General features: G+C 37.3%; 1 protein-coding gene across 5 annotated transcripts in view; it reads left to right on the top strand.

The window, feature by feature from the left end:
- The window catches only part of BZW2 (basic leucine zipper and W2 domains 2), a 59,952-nt gene that overhangs the window by 20,488 nt on the left and 22,449 nt on the right, over positions 1 to 17,015 (top strand). For all 5 annotated transcript variants that reach the window (XM_060196139.1, XM_060196142.1, XM_060196143.1 and 2 more), the window contains 4 exons: positions 3,721 to 3,785; positions 11,197 to 11,373; positions 13,225 to 13,328; positions 16,687 to 16,752. In XM_060196139.1, the coding sequence (XP_060052122.1) occupies positions 3,728 to 3,785; positions 11,197 to 11,373; positions 13,225 to 13,328; positions 16,687 to 16,752 (405 nt within the window). In that variant the 5' untranslated portion in view covers positions 3,721 to 3,727. The remainder of the gene's footprint in view (positions 1 to 3,720; positions 3,786 to 11,196; positions 11,374 to 13,224; positions 13,329 to 16,686; positions 16,753 to 17,015) is intronic.

Here is a 17,015-nt window from a genome sequence, read left to right as displayed (position 1 = left end):
GAGTATGGACCAAAATTCTTTATGGGGTGCAGAAGGTGGGAGCTTCTGTAATTGCTTTACCACTGGACATGGGTATTGGCAGGTAGATCCATACCACCAGCCTATTTGTATCTTTCCCTAGTGGGTTAGGGCTCTGGAGAGTTGAGTTTCTGGAACTTAGGAGTAGTTAAATAGCTTTTATGAATACCACAACTTTTCATTGATTGATAGCATACCTAGTGGGAAAGTCTAGACATTTTCAAATCACAATTAAAAAAAAAAATGATTAAGGGCCGGATGGTGGTGCACCTGGTTGAGCACACATGTTACAATGATCAAGGACCTGGTTTGAATCCCAGTCTTCACCTGCAGGGGGAAAGCTTCACAAGTGGTGAAGCAGGGCTGCAGTTGTCTCTGTCTCTTTCCCTCTCTATCTCCCCTTTCTCTCAATTTCCTGCTGTCTCTATCCAATAAATAAATAAATAAAAATTTTGAGAATTTAATTGATAGTTAATTTAATGTTTTGCCGCAATAATGCACATTTTACATATTGTTTAATCTTCATTTTTTAGACAATCCAGCATTATTTCCAGATTATAACATTCATACAAGCAAGCTGTTTTTCTCAGTTGGAAGAGGTCTTATTTATCTTTTTTTTTTTTAACCAGAGCTCTGGCTTATGGTGGGGGGGGGGGATTGAACTGGAACTTTGGAGCCTCTTTATTTGCATAGTTTCTTTCATTCAGCTTGCTTTTTTTTTTTTCATTGTCTTTATTTATTGGATAGAGACAGCCAGAAATCGAGAAGGAAGGGGAAGATAGAGAACTAGAGAGACACCTACAGCCCTACTTCATCGCTCATGAAGCTTTCCCCCTGCAGGTGGGAACCAGGGGCTTGAACCCGGGTCCTTGCCCACTGTAACTCCGCTCAACCAGGTGTGCCACTGGCGGCCCCCAACTTGCTTTTTCATTAATAATATGCTTTGAATATCATTTATATTAGTGCCACATTTTGTTTGTCAAATTCTCTTTAATGTTTTATTTATTAATCTATTAGGACCAAGAGAAATTGAGAGGAAGGAAAGGGAGAGAGAGACTCCTACAGTACTGTTTCTCCACTTGTAGAGCTTTCCCCCTGCAGGTAGGGACCCAGATACTAGAACTCAACCAAATGCACCGCTGCCTGGTTCCCCTTAAATTCTAACTTAGGGGGGTCAGGCAGTAGCGCAGCGGGTTAAGCACACGTGGCACAAAGCGCAAGGACTGGCATAAGGATCCGGGTTCGAGCCCCCGGCTCCCTACCTGGAGGGGAGTCGCTTCACAAGCAGTGAAGCAGGTCTGCAGGTGTCTGTCTTTCTTTCCCCCTCTCTGTCTTCCCCTCCTCTCTCCATTTCTCTCTGTCCTATCCAACAATGTGACATCAACAATAACAATAATAACCACAACAAGGCTACAACAACAAGGGCAACAAAAGGGGAAAAATGACCTCCAGGAGCAGTGGATTCATGGTGCAGGCACTGAGCCCCAGCAATAACCCTGGAAGCAAAAATAAATAAATAAAAGTATATTATTTTAGGTACTAGAATGTAGTATTGTAAAACCTACAAAGCCCCTACACATATGGATGTTCCACCCTCACGGGGCAAGAAAACCATAGACAAAACAGATAAATATAGAATGTCAGGTACTGCTAAGGACTATGAAGTGAAACGAAACTGAGTAAGGTGAGAGGCCATGTCAGGGAAGGTCTCAGAAAAAGGAGCCTTTGACTGAAATGAAGAACCTCCCCCAAAGAGGGGGGAATTTGCCTGGCTCCTTGGAAAAAGATACCTCAGTAACTGGAGCACAGTGAAAAATGGGAAGAGCTACGCTATGAGAAACATATTGAAAGGTAGACAGGATCAGAAATGTCCTATTTTGGTGTAATGCACCAAAGTAGGAGACTCTGGGGAGTGGGGAGAGGGCTCAGGTCCTGGAACATGATAGTGGAAGAGGACCTAGTGGGGGTTGAATTGTTATGTAGAAAATTGGGTGCTGGGCGATGGCACAGAAGGTTAAACACACATGGTGTGAAGCTCAAGGATCCCTGTTCCAGTCTTCCCCCTCACCTGCAGGGGAGTGGCTTCACAGGGGATAAAGCAGGTCTGTCTTATCTTTCTCCTCCCCCATCTTTGCATCCTCTCTCCATTTCTGTCCTGTCCAACAACAATAATGATAACAGCAACGATAAGCAACAAAGACAACAAAAGGGGGGGAAATAGCGCAAAAAAAAAAGTTCAAAATCGAAAATTGAGAAATGTTACACGTATATAGACTATTGTACTGTCGACTGTAAATCTTTAATCCTCCAATAAAGAAATTTTTTTAAAAAAGAAATTTCCTACATTTAGATCTGATATGTTTTCTTGTTCTATGATGACTGTCAGAACTTATATCCAGACTTACTTATATATGCATTTAACTAACTGCTCAGCTTTTGTCTTTTGTGGGGGTACAGGGGATTGAACCTGGGAGTTTGGAGCCTCAGGCATGACAATCTCTTTGCATAACCATTATGTTATCTACTAAGTTCTTTTACAAGTTCAAAATTTGAGTGTGGTTTTTTTTTTTTTAAGAATTCATTTATTATATTATTACATATGTTCTTGGCAGCACAATTTGTAATAGCCAAAACCTGTAAGCAACCCAGGTGTCCAACGACAGATGAGTGGATGACCAAGTTGTGTTATATATTATTACTCAGCTATAAAAAATGTTGACTTTACCGTTTTCATCCGATCTTGGATGGACCTTGAAAAATTCATGTTAAATGGAATAAGTCAGAAACAGAAGGATGAATATGGGATGATCTCACTCTCAGGCAGAAGTTGAAAAACAAGATCAGAAAAGAAAACACAAGTAGAACCTGCAATGGAATTGGCATATTGCACCAAAGTAAAAGACTCTGGGTTGGGTGGGTAGGTGGGTGGGGAGAATACAGATCCAAGAAGGATGACAGAGGACCTAGTGAGGGTTGTATTATTATATGGAAAACTGGGAAATGTTATGCATGTACAAACTATTGTATTAACTGTTGAATGTAAAACATTAATTCCCCAATAAAGAAATTTAAAAAAAAAAAAACTTTATTCATAAGAAAGACCAGTGGAGAGAGAAAGAGAACCAGACATCACTCTGGTACATGTGCTGCCAGGGATTGGACTCAGTACCTCATGGTTGAAAATTCAATTCTTTATCCACTGCTCCATTGCGCCACCTCAAAACAACTTGAGATTTTTTTTAAATGAATGATGGTTTTTTGTTTTTTTTAAGTAACAGTAGAATAAATCCCTAATAAAAGAATTGCTGGACCATAAATTTTACATTCTATAGATGTTCACCAAAGTATTGGTTGGAATTTGTCCCCTTGGCCAATGTGTGTTACTATTTGTTTTCCCTTTGTATTTGTCAGTGCTAGATATTAATGAGCTTAATGTTTCTATGAGTCCATATTTGAAATTACATCTGTTTTTGCAGGGGCTAAAGCATGCTACTTATACAAAAAGGCTTTCATATCTGAGACTCCAAGGTCCCAGGCTCACCCCAGAGTTGATCAGTGCTCTAGTTAAAAAATAAATAATATAAACAAATAAGTAAATAATAAATTATAGCTCACTTTTAATAGTGTATTTTGTGTAGATAGGTTTAATATAGGCATTTAACTGCATATTTTATATGAACTGCTTAATTTTCTTTATTTCAGAAATTTTATGAATAAGCATCAGAAGCCAGTGCTCACAGGCCAGAGGTTCAAAACTAGGAAAAGGGGTAAGTTTTGTTGTTGTTTTCTTTAGGAGTGGGGAGGTGTTTAAAGTTCTAATCAAAACATTTTAAGACAAGCTATTTAAGTTTCTTTGTGTTTGTATCCACAAGATAGGGATAATTATATATATTCCATTTGCCTTGTATTAAAATACAAATGTGTGACATTAGCACATGTATTAAATATTTATTAAAGCATTAATGAGAAAGATGGTAAAAACTAATAAGATAAATAAGGAAAATAGAGTTTGTCTTGCGTTCTCCTTTTTTTTTTTTCTTCTTTATTTAATCCCTGGTTCTTCCTCATATGCTAAGTTTAAGTATAGCTTAAACTATCTCCTTCAGAAGCCAGATGGTGGCATATCTGGTAAACTACTCACGTTACAGTGCCCAAGGACCCAGGTTCAAGTCCCTGGTCCCCACCTGTAGGGGGAAAACTTCACAAGTGGTAAATCAGGTGTCTCATTTTTTTTTTTATCTTCTTTAGTTAATCCTACTATAAATTTTGTCCCTACTTCATTCCTTAGTAAAAACAGTGCAAACTGATATTAATAAAAGATACTACAAGCATGTATTCATTGTCTCACTGCTTCAAACAGGGGCAGGAGGCAAATATATCTACATATTTAATTTCAAAAGAACTTCCTCAGTAAAAAAAATATAGTAAAACTGCTATTGGACCTAGTAATATGCTAATATTTAATATATGTTCACGATGAGTTGAAGACAAGTTTGCCATTATCGTCTCCCGAAGGAATGTGTTAATCTCAAACCTGGATCTCTGGCTCCAGTAGCTTTGTTGGTGTGATGTTGATTCACTCAACAGAGCTGGAAATGTGTTGCACAATAGCAGACATGATTCACCGGGTAAACTGGCCATTACAGTCATCGTCAGTTTTGAACCGGAAAAATTTTCCTCTGCATCTCCATTCATTTACTCCTGATTCATCTGGTTGCCAAGATTGTGCCTGCGTGTTGTTGCTGCTCGGATGCTCGCAGAAAGCTACCGAGAAGCATGTTATATATTACTTGTTGGTTAATCAGTTGGGAGTTTAAACAACACTTAACCCATTTTGTGTCATACCGCTGACTCAGAAGAAAATGGAGTCAACCTCATTTTCTACTCTTCATCATGGTGAATTGCCTCCAGCTGATTTACTGTTTTGGCTGATCTTTGCTTTTATGAAGGGGCTAACTTCATATAAATTGTTAGCAGTTTTTGTAGAGTTTAAAATATATATATATATATATATATATATACTCACATATATGTATATGTGTGTGTGTGTCATTTTGATAGGCTTTCTTCTAAAGCATTCTCCTAAATTTTTAACTGTTTCCTAGCAAAGTTCTTTGTAAAATTAGTGTCTCTGTGTGTGTATGTGTGTCTGTGTGTGTATTATTGTTTAATTTGAAAACTAAACATTATGGGAGGGAGGACACAGCATGCATTGATCTTTTATGAAATCTGCATATCTTACTGTATGTTCTCAAAGAAATTTTATTCTTTTACTCCATGTAGGAGTCTAGAAGGATTAACTTCTCTTCTCCTCTGCCCACCATTGTTCTGTCTAGTTAAGTCAGGAATGCAGCCCCTGGAATCATTTGGGTTGGCCCTCCTAAAGCAGCCACAAGTAGGACTTCAAATTCAGGAAAATTGAAGAGCGTTTCTCAGAGCAACATTAAGTGCTATTTTTTTTTAAGTTGATAATTTGTATAGCCAAGTGAATGTTATAAATACCCACATGGCTGTTGGCAGAAAAAAGGTTCCCCACTCCTGAGCTAAATGAAATGCTTAATTATTGAAACACCCCTTATAAATTTTATAGGGGAATTGGATTGAAGTCAGTAAAAACAGAGAAGTAAATGACCAAACTGCCTGCATTCTGTGAGCATGTACTCAAGTTTCTGTCTGAGATTTTCTGTGCTCACGATTCTCAGTCACTTTTAAATTTACAACAAATGGTGTTAGCAGCTAGTTGAGTACATCTTTAAATGTTGAGATGCATATGTAAATGTGTGTGTGTGTGTGTGTACAAGTTAAAAAACACATGTTCCTGACTTCTCCATACCTTGGTGACCTTCAGGAAGATATAGATTGTTATTTTTCACTTAATTATAAGGTTGGAAAAATACATCATTAGCCAAGTTACAGTAATGCCCAGGAAAAAAAACAATGCATTTAGATAACTTACAGGCAGATAAGAGTTGTTAGAAATAGACCTGTTTTTTCCATGTTAGTGTAAGGTCTATTGTAACTAATTCTTCAGTGTCACACTGTGATTCCCCAACACAGTATAGATTTGAGGCCATAATTATATACTTCCCACTTCAAGGGAGGATTCACCCACCAAATAGAAACCTAAGAAAACAATGGTATATTTTTGGGTGCTTGTTTGGGGATTCTAGCAGGGAAGCGCAGCTACTTATATTCACCCTTGACCAAAGGCCAGTCTGTCTCTCTCTATTCTGGGAAGGTTGTCCTCTTCCACCAGCACACAGCTTCAGGAGGGACACACTTGGAGCAGTGAAAGGAAGGAGACACCCTGCCTCACCAAGCCAGATTACTCCCACATTCACTGTGGCATATTCTTATTACGATTTTATTAGTATTTCAACTTGACTGTCCTCAGATGGGGTACAAATCACACATACTGTTATTTCAGATGAAAAAAGAACCTTTGAGTCAAAAAGTTCTCTTATTTCTTCCAAAGTTCCAGTAGTGTTCTTCTAATTTTCCAGTATGTGTAGGCATTCTATCTTAACAAAAATAATTGTTAATCCTAGCATGTTACCATTACTTTTTCAGATTTCCAAGTTATCTATGATTTTTGGACATGATTCACTTTCATCTTCCATAGTCAAAAGCAGTTTTTTTAGAGATGAGAATGAACTCAGAGCCAACAATACAGTGTTCAACTTGAATTGTCTTTTCACCACTATCCCAGAGTACTCCTTGCTGTGTCGTGGTTTTGATTTTGTTCTCCCTACCCCCTCTTCCTGGAATCTCATGATTTAATGCTTCCTTGACTACAATATGCTATTTTCCTTCTTTTACTTTTCCTCATCATTGGGAAATCTTCTAAAAAGAGACAGCCAGAGGACAAAGACCTTTTATAAGTACAAGTTTTTTAGGTTGTCTCAGAATCAAAATAGAGTCTCTTCATCCTCTCATGTGTTCTTTGCATAGTCTTGGGATTTATTTAATGTCTTCCTAAGCTCCTAGTTTGCAATTTCAAAGCATGAAAGTCTGTGTTCTACTACCTGAGTCAGTATCCAAGTATATTGTAGTGAGGTGGTGGCTTCAACTGCTTTTGGTAACTAGCTTGTAGCCTTTTTCATTTCTCATAGTACAAGAGAAAATGCTTTTTTCTCCAAGAAAAAAGAAATAACATTTTGGACCAGGGTTATGACTCAGCAGGTAAAGCATATGCCTTGCAAACCTGAAACTAAAGGTTTGGTCCACCGTACCCAAGGTGATACTCTCCACTATCTTCTCTCTCTCTCATATCGTTTTTTTTTTTTTTAAAGGAATTAGCAGGTTTCTGAGTAGGAAACAGCATTTCCATTACTTGATTTCAGTTCTAGACACAGTATTAACAAACACTTCCTCTTAAGCTCTCCTTCTGCTCCTCAAATCAGAACTGTTATGTTGAAAAGCTTTCTTCTACTCAAGTTCCAACTAAGCCACTTAAACAGTTTTTGATTTTTTTTTTTCAATTTCTGTATTTATTTCTGGATTGAGTCAGAAAGAAATTGAGAGGGGAGACAGACACCTGCAGACCTGCTTCACCATTCGTAAAGCTTTCTCCCTGTAGATGAGGACCAGGGACTTGAACCTGGGTCCTTGTGCACTATAATGTGTGCGCTCAATCAGGTGCACCACCACCTGGCCCCCAGTTTTTGATTTTTGAGAAACTCTTCTAAAGTTTCCATTCTCTTTGCTCTCCCTCTAAACAACAGGACCCTATTATCTTTGTTCTGCAGTAAACATTTGCATGCTCTTTGTTACATAATGTTTTGCCTACATTACATCAAAAAGGACTTTTATTATCTCTTGTATGTGACGAATGTCTATCAGTCTTTATGGTCTCTTATTCTGCATGACTCTGACTGGTACTGGGAATATCATTCTGATTCTGATGCTGTAGCATTAACTCCATACAACCTGTCCCTTCTATTAGATCATTACAAGTTTGTCAGTTTATAACCACTAGATATAGGCACTATCTGGCTTTTAAAATGTAAATTTCAATTACACCAGAGTTTTGGACACACATGATTTAAGTGATCCAAGAGTTCTACAAGGCATGTTATAACAAGTCAACACCCAGAAGAAATCTTTCAACTCTAACTGGTTCTTTTAATGTCTTTATTAATGTAGCTAATGTCCTTTTAGCTATGTCTCCATTTTCCTGTTTAAGATATTATAAATGTTCTTCCTACCATAGAATGTTAGTGAGCACCTGACTTTATTTCTCTTCCTTCATGCCCTGCACACACATTTTCTTTGATTTTGCTATACCAATATTCACAGTTTTTATTATTATGACTTTGTACATGCTATTCACAACTAAATATTATTTGATTATTTTTTTCATAACAATTTATCTTTGGACTTAATAAAGTTACTATTTATCTCTTGTATGTGCCTGAAAGGTAGTTAGTTCTACTCTTTGTTGTTATTCTGTAAATACCCTAAATAAAACACTTTAGGAATTATGATAATAACATTTTGATGGAATTCTTATTATATATCATGTCACAGTGTATCATTATATAGAAAAACTACTTAGGTTGCTATCAAAGCTAACAATAGTTTTCTTTTTTAAAAAAAAAGATTTTATTTATTAATGAGAAATACAGGAGAGAGAAAGAACCAGACATTCTGGTACATGTGCTGCCAGGGATCAGACTCAGGACCTCATGCTTGAGAGTCCAATGCTTTATCCACTGCACCACCTCCCAGACCACAACAATAGTTTTCAAATTGAAATGCTTGAATCGTGTTTTAACCACTTTCCTGAAAAGTACTCTTCGCTCTCTCTACTTCCTTATTCAATCATTTTGGTGGAATATGTGTTTCTTTTGTGGTGTGTGTGTGTGTGTGTGTGTGTGTGTGTTTCTTTTGTGTTTTTGTGTTTGCTGTTAGCTTTTAAGAAGTTCTAACACCAAATTCTATGTTAGAAATCATTTTCCCTCAATTTTTTTTTTTTTTTTTTTTTAAGAAAATGTCTTCTGGTTTCTGTTGGGCAATTCATTGTCCTTCTATTTTTTGGTACTTTAGATGTGATTTGGATGAGCTTAGGAAGTTGATTCTTTGTTTTGCCCTTGTAACATTAGATAGTTGCTTTTTCTTTGTATTTTGGAATTCCATAATAATGAATGCCACTAGCAGATCCAGGGCACTGATATCCTTCATTTCAATAAAGCCTTCATAAATTCTTAAGTAATTATCTTTTCTTTAAAAATACTTTATTTATTTACTACTTAAATATTTTATGGACTTGCCTATTTTAACTTCTATTTTCTGTGCCCCTTTTCTTCTAATTTCTGAGATGGACTATCAGCTTTCCCTTTCGTTCCTCCTTTCTCAACAGTTTTAATACCAATCCCTGTCTCTTCAGTTTAATATCAATACTTATTACTTTGTATTTTTTTTCCATTAGGGTTATTGCTGGGCCTCTGCCTACACAATGAGTTGTTCCAGCATTCATGGCAGCCATTATTTTTTTTTTCTTTGCTATATGTATATGGAAAGAGAGTGAGAAAGAGCAGCACACCTTAACCCACCTGTAAATTGTCATCTCCCGTCACCATGTTACGCTGGGTCCTCAAACCCCTTTTTGAGCTCCTTGACTCTGCTGAAATGAGCCACCGCTTAGTAACACTTGTACCTGTGTTTTCACTTGCTTTATTTCTTAAGACCCACCTCTTACTTTACTTAATTATTTCAATATATGCCTTATGGTTTATTTTATATCTTTATTTATCTTTCACTAAGACTTTTCATGTGTATGATTGCACCACTCTGGGCCACTTTAAGTTAAACAGAGAAATGGAGAAACACGAGAGCACTAGCATTTTCCTTAATGATATAGTACCTCCCATGTAGTGTTAGGACATGGCCTGGGCCTGACACCTGCCAAGGTATCCTCGCTACTGTGTGATCTGTCTCCTGCAAACTTTTCATAGGATCCACAAAATCAGTACTATTCATAAAAACATTTATGATAGTATCTACCCTTTTCACACCTTCATATAAACATGAGTGAAGTCTTATATCACAACAAATTCAATATAGGACTCTACCTACCTACTCTTAGTTAGGCATTAAAGAGATTTGCAAAAATGTAAAATAGTATAATTTTTTTCATTTAATGAACACTTTAAATCTCCTATTTAATTTCTGTTTAAGTGATAACCATAAATATAGTCCCTATTAAAAACACTTTGGAATTCTCATTACTTGTTAAGGGTATTGGGATCATGAATCCAAAAACTTAAGAACATTTGTTCTGAAGCTGTAAATTTATGGATATAACTAATGTGTTAAATCTTATATTTTATGAAATAATTTATATAATTTATATTGAAAAAGAAATATCCCATTATTTCTTCCTCACATTCTTTGCTCTTTTTAAGTGATATATTTTAAGAATTTATTTAATTTAATTTATTTTTTTGGTTAGAACAGAGAAATTGAGAGGGAAGGAGGAAAGAGAGAGATAGAGAGACAACTGCAGAGAGACCTGCTTCACCCCTTGTGAAGCTTTCCCCTTATAAGTGGGAACTGGGGCCTTGAACCCATGTCCTTGTACACTGTAATGTGTGCTACCAAATGCGGTGGCTTTGTAGTGCCAGTACTGAGCCCCAGTGATAACTGGTGAAAAAACAAAAAGCAAAGGGAGACAGATATTTCTTTTATTTTATTTGTTTTATTGGTTAGAACAGAGAAGTTGTGAGGGAAGGAGGAGAGAGATAGACGCCTGCAGACCTATTTCACCACTAGTGAAGTGCCCCCACCACAGGTGGGGAGTGGGGGTTGGAACCAGGGGCCTTGCTCATAGTACTGTGTGTGCTTAACTGGGTGTGCCACCGCCTGGCCCCCTCGATCTTTGTTTATATATATTTAACCTGAGATTGTTTTTTTTTCCCTTCAAATGGTATAGGTTAGTAAGTTATTTGGTCTTTTCTGTGCATGCCACAAATGTATGTTAGATAATTTAAGCATTTCTTTGAAGAGTAAATATAAATTATTTGCATATGAGTTAATACTCAAACAGTGGGATTCAGAACATGGAAATTAGGTAAAAGGCTGTTAAATAATCCTATAAATAAGACTTTAAGACAAAAAACATGGCTACTTGGAGAATGTGATGTTTAAAGGAATAATTTTTTTATTTTTTAATTTTAGATGAAAAAGAGAAATTCGAACCCACAGTCTTCCGGGATACACTTGTCCAGGGGCTTAATGAAGCTGGTGATGACCTTGAAGCTGTAGCCAAATTTTTGGACTCTACAGGCTCAAGATTAGATTATCGTCGCTATGCAGACACACTCTTCGATATCCTGGTGGCTGGCAGTATGCTTGGTGAGCCGTGTATTAAAGCATTTCCTTTTGAATAAATTGATTGCGTGAGGGTAGACTTCTAGAGGAGTTGACAAAGCTTACTTTTCTCAAAAGTCAATTTATTTGTAGAAAAAAAGATTATTTTGAATATAGTATCTGAAGCTTGTAAAGAGTTAGTGAGCTTAGAAAAGTAACTCAAATAAATTTTTATTTTTCTGTGTGTCCTTAAAAGTTGACACTGTGTGACTGACCCCTTTTACCAAAAAATCTTATCACTAGTTAAATGAAGACAGCTATGTTACAAAGTTAACAAATTTGTACTGTTGAGATAGCATTTAATGCCTTTTTAACTGTGATTATTATGTATGTGTAGTGATTAGCACAGTATCTAGTATGAAACTGTAGTGGTTAGCACAAAGTGTAATATGTAGTGGTTAGCACAAAATCTAGTATAAGACTCATTTATTTATGATAGCAAGAAAGGATAAAATCAGAGCTTTCCTCTAGCATATGTGATACCAGGAACCAAGCTTGGGAAGCACATTTGAGAGTCCAATGTTTTATCCACTGTGCCACCTTTCCAGTTGTTAATTCTGCTTTCTAATCAACCATTGTTTGTAATGGCCACTGCTAACTAGCAGGTGGCCATTGCACCTGGGAAGTTGTTAGAGGAAAAATATATTCTTTTATTCTATTATATTTTTTCCCCATTCTACCATGCAGGCTGTCAGGAAAAAGGATGAGAAAGAATTGAATACTCTTTTTATCTAGCTAGTGCAACAATTCCAGTCAAATACAAATGGCCACAATCTCTGCCCATGCTATTCAACTCTACATGAATAACTTGCTGGAAAAAGCAACAGCTTTAATAACTACAAAAGTAGACACCATCAAGATCTACTATAAAAGCTAGGTTTGATTAATCCCAGAGTTGATGAACTGGAGTCCCAACAAAATATTATCAGGTCAGAAGAATAAACCATATTCTAATGTTGGAAACATTAAGACTGAATGAGTAGTTCTGAAAGGCATTAAGGTATATTTGATTTTTTTTTTCACTTTGCTTTATAAAAACGAAGATATTAAAGGGAGTCAGGCAGTAGCGCAGTGGGTTAAGCGCAGGTGGCGCAAAGCAAGGACTGGCTTAAGGATCCGGGTTCGAGCCACCAACTCCCCACCTGCGGGGGAGTTGCTTCACAAGCGGTGAAACAGGTCTGTAGGTGTCTATCTTTCTCTCCTCCTCTCTGTCTTCCCTGCCTCTCTCCACTTCTCTCTGTCCTGTCCAACAACGACATCAATAATAACTACAACAATAAAACCACAAGGGCAACAAAAGGGAATATTTTTTTTTTTGATGTAGCTATTAATAAGACAAAAAAAGAGAACCAGAGCCTCACTCCTGCACATGAGATACCAGGGATTGCTTTGGAGACTGCACCTCCCACCCTTTTTTTTTTTTTTTTTTTTTTACACACCAGAGAGCACTGCTCAACTCTGGTTTTTTTTGTTGGTGGTATCAGGAATTTAATCTGATGCCTCGAAACTTCAGGCATAAATGTCTTTTGCATAACCACTGTGCTATCTTCCCCCAGCTCATGAATATACTTTGAAAAGAAGTAAATTTAAAATGATGGAATCTAGCAGAGACAGAAATATGAGTGACAATCTTATGTATGCTATATTGAGAGTATAAAAAGAAGCTACCAGTTTGCAGTACATTAGAAATATATGCAAAAACATAGCTTCTAAACATACATATTGTTTGTGAACTATTATGGGACTTGGATCTTACATCTGCATTTAACTTTTATTGATATGCAAATGACCTTCTCATTTCAATATTGTCCCCACAATAACTACCTTTCTCTTTAGCCCCGGGAGGAACACGTATAGATGATGGTGATAAGACTAAGATGACCAACCACTGTGTGTTTTCAGCAAGTGAAGATCATGAAACCATTCGAAACTATGCTCAGGTAGACACTTTTATTGAAAGATTGTTCAATAAGAAGGAACTGGATTTAGAGAAAATTAAGTGCACCTGGTTGAGTGCACTGTGCACAAGAACCTGGGTTCAAGCCCCTGGCTCCCACCTGTAGGGAGGAATCTTCACAAGGGATGAAGCAGGGATGCAGGTGTCTCTCTCCCTCTCTATCTCCCCCCTTCCCTCTCAATATCTGGCTCTCTCTACCCAATAATAAATAAAAAGAACTAAAAAGTTTTTTAAAAAGAAAAATTAAGCTCAATAATTGTCAGTCTTCAAATTGGAGCATTAAATAGTTCACAGATTTTAAAAAGGTACTCAGTTATATTCATAATAAATAGTATGATAGTAGAAACAATAAGATACAGTGGTCATTAAAACTCACTCTCTTGCCTGTAAGACATGTGGGGTATCAGATGCTCACATAATTGCCTCAGTATATATTGGTGTGTCAGTTTGACGACACTTTTCAAAACACATTCCCATGCTTCGACAGTTCACCTCTAGGACTTAATTCTGCAGGTGTGCTTGCACATGCACAGTGATAGTCTTGCTTGTAGTGATATCCAAAAGAGAAAACTATGAATTCAAGTTAGTAGAGTACTAACTAAATAAAATTTTATCATTCCTATTAATATTTTGTAGCTGTTTGGATAAAAGAAGCAAGAAGGAATTTGAAATACATTATCTGGAAAGCATTTATATTCAGATCAAATAAAGAAAGAACTACAGTTCAATAAGGAAGGAAAAAAAAAAAGATTAAGAGGTAGAGAGATGAGAATACACAATTTTTTCTCCAAAGATGAATAAACATGTTAAAACTCACTAGCACTTAAAAGAAATTTCAGGACTGATGTTTTCTTATTCTGACTCTATTACAGTCTCTTCTTAAAAGTCAGTCATTGACTAGGGAGATACAGCATCTATAGAACACCAGACTAGTATGCTTGAGGCCTCAGGGATTCCAGACTGAATCTCAAGAACCACCATGCCTCACAGCTTAATAGTGCTCTGGCCTCTATCTGCCTTTCTCATGAAAATAGATGTCTTTTTTTTTTTTTTTTATCAATTACTCCCAACAAAACTATGAGAGCAAGTCCTAGGTTAATATATCTTGTTACATGTAATTTAATAGGCATGTGAAAAAGGCGACAAGAATCACACACAGCTGAGTGATTGAATTTCCAGTGATAAAAACAGTGTCTTCACTTGTTAAGAAATGTAAAGGCGGTAGTCGGGTGGTAGTGCAGCTGGTTAAGCGCGCGTGGCACAAAGCATAAGGACTGGCATAAGGATCCTGGTTCGAGCCCCCAGCTCCACACCTTCAGGGGAGTCACTTCACAGGTGGTAAAGCAGGTCTGCAGGTGTCTCTGTCTTCCCCTCTTCTCTCCATTTCTCTCTGTCCTATTCAACAATGACGACATCAATAACAACAACATCTACAACAATAAGACAACAAAGGCAACAAAAGGGAATAAATAAATATTTTTTAAAAAAGAAATGTAAAGTCGTGCTAAACCAAGTAATTGGGGATGTGTAGTCATTTTTTTTTTTAATATTTGTGTATTACCTTTTGTTGCCCATGTTTTTTTATTGTTGTAGTTATTGTTGTTGTTGAATAGGACAGAGAGAAATGGAGAGAGATAGGCAGATAGAGAGGAGAGAAAGACATCTGCAGACCTGCTCCACTTGTGAAGCAGCTTCCCTGCAGGTGGGGAGCCGGAGGTTTGAACCCAGACCCTGACAACAATCCTTGCGCTTTGCGCCACATGCACTTAACCCGCTACACTACTGCCCTACTCCCTGTGTGGTTATTTTTAAACACTTTTAAATTACATGTGGTTTTACAAAGCTACCCCCACCACATCCCCATTAAAAAAAAAAGATTTACTTACTTGATGAAAGAGGCACTAGAGTGCCTCTGTCTGGTATTGTAGTGTTGGGGATCAAAACTGTTACTGATCTGGTCAGAACTCTTCCTCTAGGTTGTCCTTAGAAGGCCAACACTCATTTAATCTGAGTTACCTCCAAATACCTAGCACTGGGTACTATGGCTTTGAAGTGAAGTGTTTCAGTTTTACATTTGAAATACAGTTGAAGAAACACAGATACTGTATCTAAATCACAAACATCACTGTGCTTTAAAAACAGACTGGAAATCTACTGACATAGCTGCATATCGTGATTAAGAATTCTTACTAAAAGGGACCAGGCGGTGGTGCATCTGGTTAAGTGCACACATTAACAGTGCACAAAGACCCTGGTCCCCATCTACAGGAGGAAAGTTTCACGAATGGTGAAGCAGGACTGCAGGTGTCTCTCTGTCTTTCTCCCTTTCTATCTCCCCCTCTCTTCTCAATTTCTGTTATCCAATAATAAATAAATAAATAAATTTTCAGAAAAGTTTACTAAATTGTAACCAGTAATCCTTAAGTACCATTAAATTATACATTTTTGCAACACTTGCTATATACATGTTTTTGTCTACTTGCAGTATAGTATCCCATAAATTCTGCCATATTCGCTAATTGTGATGCTTATCTGTAGCCTCTTTTTCATCCTTTTTTTTTTTTTATTTAAGAAAGGATTAATAAACAAAACCATAGGGTAGGAGGGGTACAACTCCACACAATTCCCACCACCCAATCTCCATATCCCACCCCCTCCCCTGATAGCTTTCCCATTCTCTAGCCCTCTGGGAGCATGGACCCAGGGTCGTTGAGGGTTGCAGAAGGTAGAAGGTCTGGCTTCTGTAATTGCTTCCCCGCTGAACATGGGCGTTGACTGGTCGGTCCATACTCCCAGTCTGCCTCTCTCTTCCCTAGTAGGGTGTGTCTCTGGGGAAGCAAGGACTCCATAACACCCAACCAAAAAGAGGTGTGTACTCCTATGTTCATAGCAGCACAATTCATAATAGCTAAAACCTGGAAGCAACCCAGGTGCCCAACAACAGATGAGTGGCTGAGAAAGCTGTGGTATATATACACAATGGAATACTATGCAGCTATCAAGAACAATGAACCCACCTTCTCTGACCCATCTTGGACAGAGCTAGAAGGAATTATGTTAAGTGAGCTAAGTCAGAAAGATAAAGATGAGTATGGGATGATCCCACTCATCAACAGAAGTTGACTAAGAACATCCTTTATTTTCAATCTCTGTCTCATAGAATTTTAAATCTGATTTTAACTCTGCATATGCATTTTGATTCTGTCGTCTTCCTCAGGTCATGACTTACTTGAAATGCCTGTTTTGTGCTCACCACATATGAACATATCTAGCTACACATTTCACTGTAGATTTATTTTTTTTAAAGTACAATATATATAATGGTTCTATTTTATGTTTAGGTCTTCAATAAACTCATCAGGAGATACAAGTATTTGGAAAAGGCATTTGAAGATGAAATGAAAAAGGTAACAAGTTAAATGTAATGCTTTACCTTTTTAAGTAATGAAAAGGAAAGGGGCAAAAACTTTTGCATGTAGAATGATTATTGGGGGCAGGCAATGGCACGCCAGGTTAAGCACACATAGTACAAAGCACAAGGATACCAATTCCCTACCTGCAGGGGGGCTCACTTCACAAGTGGTGAAAGAGCTCTGCAGGTATCTCTCTTTCTCTCTCTCCTCCTCCCCTCTCAGTCTCTCTTTCACCCAATAACATGGGGGAGAACAAT

This window comes from Erinaceus europaeus, chromosome 8, assembly GCF_950295315.1.
Source record: "Erinaceus europaeus chromosome 8, mEriEur2.1, whole genome shotgun sequence".
Lineage (NCBI taxonomy): Eukaryota > Metazoa > Chordata > Mammalia > Eulipotyphla > Erinaceidae > Erinaceus > Erinaceus europaeus.
Note: the sequence above shows the minus strand (reverse complement) of the source record. Positions and strands in the feature narration are given on the sequence as shown.